The 11272-nt window shown below is 42.5% G+C and overlaps 1 protein-coding gene across 2 annotated transcripts in view; it reads left to right on the top strand.

Annotated features, from left to right (window-relative positions):
- Plce1 (phospholipase C epsilon 1) overlaps positions 1 to 10704 on the top strand; it is a 234927-nt gene extending 224223 nt beyond the window's left edge. For both annotated transcript variants that reach the window (XM_042689538.1, XM_042689537.1), the window contains exons 27-32: positions 1654 to 1782; positions 4970 to 5179; positions 5749 to 5907; positions 7876 to 8094; positions 8400 to 8609; positions 10195 to 10704. In XM_042689538.1, coding sequence (XP_042545472.1) covers positions 1654 to 1782; positions 4970 to 5179; positions 5749 to 5907; positions 7876 to 8094; positions 8400 to 8585 — 903 coding nt within the window. In that variant the 3' untranslated portion in view covers positions 8586 to 8609; positions 10195 to 10704. The remainder of the gene's footprint in view (positions 1 to 1653; positions 1783 to 4969; positions 5180 to 5748; positions 5908 to 7875; positions 8095 to 8399; positions 8610 to 10194) is intronic.
- The last annotated feature ends 568 nt before the right edge of the window (positions 10705 to 11272 follow it).

The raw sequence follows: 11272 nt of genomic DNA, 5'->3' as shown, positions 1-11272 counted from the left end.
CCTAAACAGAAAAAGCTGGAAATGGCTCTGGGGCTCAAGTGGTAGAGTGCTAGCCTTGAGCCAAAACAGCTCAGGGACAGTGCCCAGGCCCTGAGTTCAAGCCACAAGACTGGCAAAAACAAAAAAAGAGGGCTGGACAAGACCCCCAGGAAAGCAGAGGGCTCATGGTATTTCAGAGGGGCAGCTGTAACCCAGCTCTCAACTCCAGCTCCTGTTGCCATACAGTATCACCAGATCTTTTGATTTCTCAAGAAAAATTAGGACATCCAGAGTTTTTCTGGCAGTATTGGAATTTGAACTCAGCACCTTGAGCATTCTACCACTTGAGCTATATTCCCAGCACTTTTTCTTCCATTACGTTATATGGTCCTGTTTCTTTTTTCTGCACAACTGGACCACAACCTTCCTACTTACACTTCCTGCATAACTGGGATGGGGGTGGGGGGTGGGGAAGTGTCTCACAAAGTTTTTGCTTATACTGTCCTTGAGCTGGGAGCCACTCCATCAACAGTGTCCAAGTAGCCAGGATTACAGGTATAAGCCACCATGCTTCTTTTTTCTTTTCTTTTCCTTTCCTTTCCTTTTCTTTTCTTTTACTTTTCTCTTCTTTCTTTCTTTCTTTTTAATTTTATTTCTATTTTTTTAATTTTTATTTATTTTTTATTGTGAAAATACTGTACAGAGGGGTTACAATTACATGGGCAAGATAATGAGTACAATTCTTATCAAGCATTGTAGCCTCCTCCTTTGTTTCCCCTTCCCATCCCTTCCCATCCTCCCCCCCCCGCCCCCCCCCCCCACCCAATCCTCCCCGCCCTCCCTCTTTCTTTCTTGCTTTCTTGCTTACTTGATTTTTTGTCTGTCATAGGGCCTGAACTCTGGGCCTGGGTGCTGTCCCACAGCTCTTCAGCTCAAGGCTAGCACTCTATCACATGAGCTATAGTGCCGCTTCTGGCTTTTGCTGCTTATGTGGCGCTCAGGAATCGAACCCAGGGATTTGTGCATGCAAGGCAAGCACTCTACCACTGAGCCACCTTCCCAGCCCCTAGTTTTCTTTTCTTTAACATGTTGGTAACTTACTTCTTTGAAAACATAAGGCAGACTGAACCATGTAATTAAAAAAATACATTTTATGGCATGGAAATAATACCTCAATGTCTGGATGGTAAATTCTCTTTGAGGATAAAGCATTTTATTTATCATCTTTTGCTTGTTCTAGTTTTGTTTTTCAAGACAGTTTTTCACTATGTAACCCAGACTGACCTTGAACTGTCCATCCTATCTCCACTTCCAGAACGCTAGGACTATAGGCATGTGCTACCATACCTGGATTTTATTTATTATCTTCCCCTAAAAAAAAATCTAGTCCAGTCCCCTGAAGGGAGCTGAGACTCAATAAATATTATAGAATGTTAATTTATAGAAGTAAGGACTAACATGTTTCATATATCATTCCCTAATTTTGATGGAAAGTTGTACCGTGATTTAAAATAAATCAATCCTTTGATGATGTGCTTCTCAAGAAATACATTGTCTCTCTATTCTACCACACTACCATATACATGTTTCTAAATACAAACACTTCTGTTTTGAACAGAGCCTAGGACTATCATGTAGTTTAGAATTAATAACATAGGATTTTATTTTTGGCAGATGTTTAATACAGAAGAGAGAAGATGTTCTCAGACTCACAGAGTCACGGTACATGGGGTCCCAGGGCCAGAGCCCTTTGCTGTTTTCACTATAAGTGGAGGCACCAAAGCAAAGCAGCTGCTCCAGCAGGTAAGTCTACTGAGCCTACGGTTAGGGGAATCTGATGTCTAACATGCATAGGTAAACATGTAGATGCAAGCATACATGTGTATCTGTGATGATCATCTGCCTTTTGATTATTTGCCAATGTTGTTCAACATTGAGATCTACTCTAAGAATGATCTGAGAGATCTTGGAACCATTAAATGAGGTATTTTACCCAGAAAGTTTTAAACAGTTCTTCAGTCACTGGACTCTAGAAGCATGCAAAGTAGAGTGGATGGCCTTCCAACAATATCCTTTTCCCCTCAAGCCTACCCATGGGCATCATCTTCCTTGTTAACACAGTGAAGACTAACAATCAGAATTTAAACATGAGCTGAACAAGATCTGCTTGCTGGCCTGTGAATTTGATCAGATTCTTCTAGCATCAGCATGGACTACATGGACCAAGAACACATCTCCAGCCCCTCAGGCCTTCCTGTGCAAGAGGAGCAGCCTCTTTGCCCTCCTGCCTTGGCCTATCATCTTGAACATCAAGGTCTTACCCTTCTGATAGTGCAAAGAAGCATAGAGTACCTAAAACAAGACACTGAGAGCCTGTTACCCCCAAACCCTGAAGTGGAACTGGCTTAAGCCTTCTCATAGTGGACTGACATTCCTCTGGGTTCCTGTAGCAATCTTTCTGACCCTCTTCAGGCAAGACTATCACCTATCTGAGGGAGGACATGTAGTAGGGTTCAGTAGCAAACTAGGGACAGAGAGAGAGCAACCTCCAAAAGGAGGGCAGCTTGGTAGGAAGCTCCTCAAAGGGCAAGAAAAGACCCTGTGCCATACACACTGGACACTCCAATAGTTCCAGTAGCCTAACTTCCTTGCAGACTCTTATGCATAGTCCACTCAGAACCCCTTCTTCTTGGTAGGAAGCAGAGGAATGACCTTAGAGCTCCTTCTGAAGTTAAGAGTGTATGATGCAATGTATCTAGAATCATAGAATACATTGAGGAATTTAAAACCCATGGAACAACCATACTCTATACATGATCATTAATGGCCTTTTGCACTTCACATTTTATAAACTGACCTAAGTAGAATCATTAGAAACTGTATAGATACCACATTTCACAGATTACCAAACAGAAGCTGCTGTTGAGGGGATTTGGTTTGGCTCTTTTGTTTGGTTCTTTGTTTACCTATTAGACCATGAACTTCAGTGTTTATTATCACAAAACACAGTTATTTGTGTATGTGTGTGTGTGTGTGTGTGTGTGTGTGTGTGTTTAGTAAGGAAAATTTTCCATGGGCCACCCTTAACAGCAGACCCCAAGCCAATAAGCAAAAAAGCTCCCAGGACTGAGGAGCAGTGCCTCTGGCCCTTCATATGGAGGTGACAGTGCCACCTGCCCTCTTGGAGGCCTCACATCCTGGATTGTTCCTTTAGTGGATGTGTTTAAATCAGTGTGTTTGCTTCTTGACCCAGTGGGCTACTAAGCAGGGTCTGCACTCACAGCCCAGACCAACAGCTGAGTGGAAAAATCTGGTCTTCCAAGAATCTTCTATGTCCAGTATCTTCAGTATGTTACATTCTGCTCTTTCTCCACTTGAGAAAGTGTCAACTCTGATCACTGGGGAGATGGGTGCTTGCTTAATCCAGGTCAGGTGGTGACAGCTGTCTCATCACCCAGATACTTCTTACAGGAAGGGAACAAAGGGCATTTCTTCACCATGACTGACCTTTACTCCCTAAAGAGTGCAACTTTTTGTTAACAAACCTTTGCAACAGGAGTGAAAAGAATACATGGGCTAACTTGCCCAGAGTGATGGCTGCTATTTTTTTTTTGATGGCTGCTATTTATTATAGTCTCATTATGTACCCATGGTATGTCTCCTGCCCTACTCATTAAAAAACAATCAAGACTGTTACTGTGACTATTCCGATTTTGTAGATGGGAAAATTGAATCTCTAAAGAGTCAAGTAACTCACCCAATACTTCATAGCTAGGAAGTCCCAAAAGGAAACCTCAGCCCCAGGTCTCACTGGCTCCTGAGCTCTGGGTCCACTGTTCAGTTGAACTGCACAGGGCCAATGTCTAGCACAGAATACCAAGCCTGCACACATACTGGGAGGCATTTACTGAGAGGAGAATTCCAGCAACTTAATCAGATGAGAGTTTGACCCTATGATTCTTGCATAAGAAGATGATTTCCAACATGAGAAAGTGAGACTATGTTAGTAAAGGCTAGGCTAAATTCTTTGCCCTCATCCCGAGTTGCAAGATTACAAAGGGCTAAATTCTTGGAGTAAGAAAGTTTTTTACTCCATTGTAGCTCTCATTCCAGCAGTGGGGAAAATCAGATACTATCTGGGATTAGAGCAGACATAAATGTGGGCATACAAGAATTCTTAGACAAAAACAATCACATGACACTCAGAGTAGTTTTCACTTGTAAATTGTACATCATACTGTAGGCAGGAAGGGTCTCCTAGACTGCTAAGGTCCCAGATTGTGTGAGAAAAACTAAGCTGAGAAATTGACCTATTACTAAATCAAAGAGAGACCATAAAGGGAAACCTTAAAACGTATTTCACACAGACTTTGGCCCTATCTTATACCCTGCTTAATTAGAATGGTGCCGGCCGTGCCACATTGTGTATCCTCCTGTAGCTATCTTTGTAATACATCTGTAGCTGTCTTTGTAACAACCCCCAGCTTCAAGGATGCAGGGGCATATGACATTATGTTTCTGGAATGTACAGCTGCCATGAGTAAGAATATCCACCTGCTTTGTGTTGGGGACCCCAAATTTGCGCAACAATTCAAACCAAAATGATAGATTAGTTCAAACAGTTACTAGGAGATGGACTGTAACCCCATTGGCCACTGACATAAATATGCAATCTTTATGTGTGTGTTACAATCCCATCGGCCACCTGTGTGGGGCCGGGCTTGACCACATGGATTTTGCCTTTAAAAACCCTAGCTTGTGGGTTGTTCGGGGTCGCAGTTTCAGTTCCTGAGTCTGTGCTGCATCCCTGGCCGGTCAGCTATCCACTTCCCCAATAAAGTCATCTTTTTACGTGAGGCTGTCTCTGAGAGGTGGACTCTTTTCCCCATAACAATACCTGTGTGACCACCAAGAAAGCAAACTTATTTTGAGTTGCCTCTGGGTCTTAAGAGGTATGCTTAATTTTATCTTTGTTTTTTTTTTTCTTTAGATTCTGACATCTGATCAAGACACCAAACTGATTGCCACCGACTATTTTTTGATGGAAGAAAAGTATTTCATATCTAAAGAAAAGAACGAGTGCAGGAAACCACCATTCCAGAGGGTCATTGGTCCAGAAGAAGAGATCATGCAGATTTTAAGCAGCTGGTTTCCAGAAGAAGGATATGTGGGCAGAATTGTTTTAAAAGCACAGCAGGAAGTACGTATGTCCTGGGAGGAGGCACGAATAACTCAGTACTTGATTAACTATCTCACCACTCACCACATCCTCCAATCCTGAATTTCATGTGACCATAACTTGAGTCAGCTTATTCCTTTTTGTGTTGTGGTTCTGGTCATGTGGCTTGAACTCAGGATGTGGGCACTGTCCCTTAGCTTTTTCACTCAAAGCTAGTGCTTTGCCATTTGAGCCACAGTGCCACTTCTGGCTTTTTAGTGACTAGAGATAAAAGTCTCATGGAGTTTCCTGCCTGGGCTGGCTTGGAACCATGATTCTCAGACCTCAGCCTCCTGAGTAGCTAGAATTACAGGTGTGATGAGCCAGTCGTGTATAAAATACAAACAAATGCTGGGGCACTGGTGACATAAGATATTAAAATATGGAGAAAGCAGCAGTGGTACTCACTTGACACTGCTGAAGATGGAGGGAAAAATTGGGAGAGAGAGACAGAAGGGGTGACATCCAAAATAAACACACCTAAAAATTTCAGTTAATTTTTCTTTCTTCTGTATCACCTTACCATTTACATGTTTTCCTTTTTAACATAGTCTGTAGAAGAGAAAAGTGTTGCTCAGGATGACAAAGAGATGATCTTGAGCTCAGAGGAGGAAAGTTTCTTCGTACAAGTGCATGACGTTTCTCCAGAACAGCCTCGAACAGTCATCAAAGCACCCCGTGTCAGCACTGCACAGGAGGTCATTCAGCAGGTAAATGCCCCTTCTTATGGCCGTGGTGCAACTCCATGGTAAAGCTCCATGCTGACCCAGCATGCACAGGGCCCTGTGTTTTATCTCTAGCACCACAAGGAAAGAAAAGGAAAACTCTTCTTTCCTCACACTGGTCCTTTTGACGGTATCCATTATTGAGAATAATCCCAGGTCTGTGCATTAAGAGCTCATTTTATGAATGGACAGGAAATACTAGCTCCTTTTTTCAGCAGGGGCTTACCTAGTGTCTGCAATGAATCTGGATCCCTACAAAGCACTGGTAATGCTGAATTTTGGAGGTGACTCTGCAAAGAAGATATTTCATTGTCTCAGAAATGCCTGAGCTACTAGCTAAGGGCCACTTCTGGAGGATCCTATAGAAGACAGGCCAGCTCTGACCCTCTGCACTCCTCTAGGGCAAGCTTCCTCGTCTGCATCCTTTCTGATTCCTTCCATCCTAGCCTCCTCATACTTTGCGTTCATTCAACACCTACTTAACGAGTGACACAGCAGAATGGTTAGGAGCACAGACCCCTAATTAGCTCTACTTTTATTCACTACTGAGATCCCAAGTGCTCTCAAATCTATGTCTTCATTATACTGGGCACTGATACACTTGGTCTTTGGGAGAAGAATCCCTGGTTTGTTTCTGTTGTGGAAGTACTCCTACTGTGTCTGCTTTCATGAGACCATTCTATTTGGCTCTGGCCCACCCTTTGTTCTAAGTCACCACATGGAGAACATAGATAGCATAATAGTGCTTTCCTCACAAGGCTGTTGAGAAGACTGGCAGTAAAGCTCTTTGTTTTTCACAATGCCTAGTACATAGTAAACACTGTGTATCCATGATTTGCTATTCCTTTTTTTTTTTTAGTTTGGTCTGGGACTTAAACTCAGGTCCTGGGCACTGCCCCTGAGCTCTTTTGCTCAAGGCCAGCACTCTACCAGAGCTCTACATCCAGTTTTTGAGTGGTTATTGGTGATTATAGTCTCATGGGGACTTTTCTGCTGGAGCTGACTTTGAACTGGGATCCTCAGATATCAGCTTCCTGAGTAGCTAGGATTATAGGCATGAGCCGCCAGTACCTGGCTTTTGCTATGCCTATTGTGTGATAACTTGGTTATTAGAAAGCCCCATAATTGACTGTAAATTCTAGATTCTTGTTTCTTTTTGCAAAGTAGAGCACAGTATCTGACATGTAGTAGGCCCTGACTAAATCTTTGATGAGTGAATAAATGCATATGTGAAAGATAATCCATGGGCTAAATGAAAAGGAAACCATGGGACCTCTAAGTTTTCTTTTAACATGCAAGAGTATGACAGAGCATCCTGGGACACAGAGACTGGATTTTGTTCCTTACTGTTTTTTTTTTTGTTTTTTTTTTTTTTTTTGGTCCGGTCATGGGGCCTGAACTCTGGGCCTGGGCACTGTCCCTCAGCTCTTCAGCTCAAGGCTAGCGCTCTACCACTTGAGCCACAGCGCCACTTCCGGCTTTTTTCTTTTTGCTTATGTGGTGCTGAGGAATCGAACCCAGGGCCTCTGGCATGCAAGGCATGCGCTCTACCACTGAGCCACCTTCCTAGCCCCTGTTCCTTACTGTTGTAGGAAACCCAGATTAGAATTCCAGACTGGCTCTCCTTCAAATCTAGATTGAATCCTTATTCTGTTATGGAGTTGTGCATACTCTGGAATCTGCTTAACCCATGCAAGTTTAAGCTTTGTCCTCTGGAATCTGCTTTAAGTTTTATAAATTTGTTTCCTCATCTAAATGAGACTATTGGGAAGCACAAGAGGCAACTTGCAGATGTGTCTTATAAGCCATGTAAAAGGAGGTGCCAGATGACAAGATCTACATAGCTTGTGGATATGTAGATATCCACATAAGGTGGAAAGTGGCACTTTTCTATTTAGAACTCATCCATATGTTGGAGATACTATATTCAGTTGGTTGAAACTTATCTTTCAGACTTTATGCAAAGCCAAATATTCCTATAGCATCCTGAGCAACCCCAACCCAGGCGACTACGTGCTTTTGGAAGAGGTGGTAAAAGACACACCCAACAAGAAATCTGCCACCCCAAAGTCCTCACAGCGGGTCCTTCTGGATCAGGAGTGCGTGTTTCAAGCCCAAAGCAAGTGGAAAGGTGCAGGAAAATTCATCCTTAAGCTCAAAGAGCAGGTGCAGGTAGAGTTCCAAATTCCTTTGATCTCTTCGTGAATCATTTGATATTCACAGATTCATATCACAACCCAATTTGGGAACTAGGGAACTCTAGGACAAAGATCCTGGGAGGAGTTTTGTTTGAAAAGACTTGTTTAGGTGTATTTTCAGGGCATGGGTAAACAAAGAGTCCTAAGGAAGTCCTCCTGAAGAATCCCTTGGCTCTTCTTCCCAAAGACAAAAGTGGAAAGGGCCCTCTCTGCCAGCATGCATGTGACCCAGGCCCCTGGCTTCCACGTAACCTCAAGGGAAGGTTCTTTTTTCCCCAGGCATCCCGTGAAGATAAAAGAAGAGGCATCTCTTTTGCGAGTGAACTCAAGAAGCTCACCAAGTCAACGAAACAGCCCCGAGGACTCATATCTCCTCCCCAGCTTTCAGCCTCAGAGAGTCTCCAAACCAAGGAGAAACCTGCGAGTAGCTTGTCCTCCAGTGACAGGATGGAATGCCGACAGTGACCAAGGACAGCGCAGTATACCCAGGTATACCAGGTCATGGCACCATTTCCAAATAGGGCTCAACTGAAGCTGCTTTGTGAGGCATACAATGCCTTCAGTGTTCAAGAACGAGCTCCCCAGAAGACACTTGCCAGGTGTTTTCAAAATAACAAAGTCTTTTCCAAGAGAATGTACCCTGAAGGCAGGTGGGAGTAATACCTTAAAATGGGACTTGAAGAACTGCAGGTGTGGCTCATGTGCTAGTGAGCCAGCAGTGTGGGGTAGGGGGAGGAACAAACAAAAGCACATAACCTTGAGTTCAAACCACAGTACTGGCACCCCCCCCCCAAAAAAAAAAAAAAAGCCTGGAGTTGTATAAACCTGACCTTTTTTAAAAGTTTAGACCAGCTAGGCATGGTGGCACACTCCTTCAGGAGGTAAAGACAGGAGGAACAAAAGCATCGTTATGTCATTTCTTAGGAGTTTTAGGAAAAGTGAGAGTGATACTGATTTATAGTTAATTGCCTTTGCATTCAGTTTTCCTGTAGCAAGCAGACATTTTAGCATTTGTCTTCTAAAAGTTGCTAAGAGTCTTTGCTACAAGTGGCAGCTTTTCTTTAAAACAGGCATTGGTGCTAGTACAGGAATTTATATCCCATGTTAAAACCTTTTGATGATGGCATTTCCAGGAAAAGCAGTTGTTTAAAAAAGAAAGGGGCTCTTTGGTTAGGTGCTCCTAAGAAAAAAAGTTTAACATTTGTGCCACTTTCTGATGACATATTTCATGGGTTTCTTTATTCTAAAAAATATTCCCATGTAAATTGATTGATTGATTTTGCTAGTCCTAGAGCTTGAACTCAGGGCCTAGGAACTATCCCTGAGCTTTTTTTTGCTCAAAGCTAGCACTCTATCATTTGAACCACAGCACCACTTCTGGGTTTTTCTGTTTATGTGGTTCTGAGGAATCAAATGCAGGGGGCTTCATGCATGCTAGGCAAGCACTCTACCACTCAGCCACATTCCCAGCCCTCACATTTAAAATTTTGATACCTTAAAATTTTGCAGGCTAGGTACTGGTGGTTCACACTTGTAATCCTAGCTACTCAGGAGGCTGAGATCTGGAGGATCATGGTTTGAGGCCAAGCCAGAAAGAAAAGTTTACTAGATGCTATCTCAAAAACAGCCAGCAACTAGCCAGGCTGGAAATGTGGCTGGTAAAGTGCCAGCCTAGAAAGTGTGAGACTCTGAGTTCAAACCCCATTACTGAAGAGAGAGAAAAAAAAAAGAATTGCTAAAGAATATTCATCTTGCCCTTAACTCAAGTAGTAGATTGTATTAACAATCGGGAAAAGTTGGAGGCACTCCACCTTCTCTTAAACAACTTATTTGAATGTAATAAAAAGTTGTTTTTGCTAAAGAATGTACTGTTCCAGGGCAGAAGTAGCCTAACGTTCTTCCTAGTAAGTACATAATGTCTTACCCATTGTGAGTTATATGAAATACATGAGCCCCTAAAATGAGTCACCAGAGCTGTAGGTTTGTTGGCTGGATAACTCTAAACCTTGCTAAGCTATGAAGATTTCTGGTTCATCTTCAATATACTAATAAGCTTGTCAATAAAATGTTACAGGTGAAGATCTTTTGGCAAGAAGTTAGTCCAGAACTAACATGGTGGAAAGAAATAGAACTTCCTCATTTTCATCAGATTTAAACTGGAAGTGGAGGATTTCTAAACTGCAGCCATCACACATGAGATCCATGGAGATGACAAGCACAGAAGCCCAGGGCTCACAGTGACAGAGGAGGGAAATCCAGGGGAGACGCTATCCCTCTATGCTTGTGATAACTGACTTTGAGCAAGGGCCAGCAAACTTTGTAAATGGCCAGACAGTAAATGTTTCATGGGTGGGGTCACATGGTCTGTGTGCAACTACTCAGATCTACTGTGGCATGTAAGAGCAGCCACAGGCAACAGGTCCACAAATGAACGTGTATAATTCCAATAATAAAACTATTTATGGACACTGAAATTGGAATGTCATGTAATTGTCACACATCAAAAATATTTTTTTTCCCCCAACCAGTTAAAAGTGAAGAAGCTTCCAGGTGGTTCACATCTGTAATCCTAGCTAATAGGAGGCTGAGATCTGAGGATTGTGGTTCAAAGCCAGCCTGGGCAACAGAGTCCATAAGACTCTTATCTCCAATTAACCACCAAAAAAAGCTAGAAGTCTAGCTGTAGCTCAAGTGGTAGAGCATCAGCCTGGAGTTAAAAAGCTCTGAGAAAGTGCCCAGGCCCTAAGTTTGGCCCCAGTACTGTCACAAAAAAAGAAAAAAAATGCAAAAGCTATTCTTAGTGTTAGGACCATCCACAAAAGGTAGCAGGCTGAATTTGGCCTATGGGCCAGTTTGCCAACCCTGACTTACAGAACTGAGAGTAGGAGGTACTGAGTTGTGAGACTAAGAAAACTAGCAATACGTTATATGACTAAGTGGAGAAGTTTTTGAGCATTGCAAATGTAAATCTGACCTATTAAAACAGGATTCAAAGTCATTCAGCTTAGTTTCTGTATTTGTATACATAATACACTCTTCTTCAGGATTTCTTTTTAACATGTAGAAATGGATTTTTTAAAAGGTTATTGCTCATATATGCATAGGTGATTTCATTTTTAGTTTTCAGTAAATCAAGTTTGGTGTATAATGTA

This window comes from Dipodomys spectabilis, unplaced genomic scaffold (assembly GCF_019054845.1).
Source record: "Dipodomys spectabilis isolate Male_0828 unplaced genomic scaffold, ASM1905484v1 ptg000125l, whole genome shotgun sequence".
Classification (NCBI taxonomy): domain Eukaryota; kingdom Metazoa; phylum Chordata; class Mammalia; order Rodentia; family Heteromyidae; genus Dipodomys; species Dipodomys spectabilis.
This window is presented reverse-complemented; position numbering and strand designations above follow the sequence as displayed.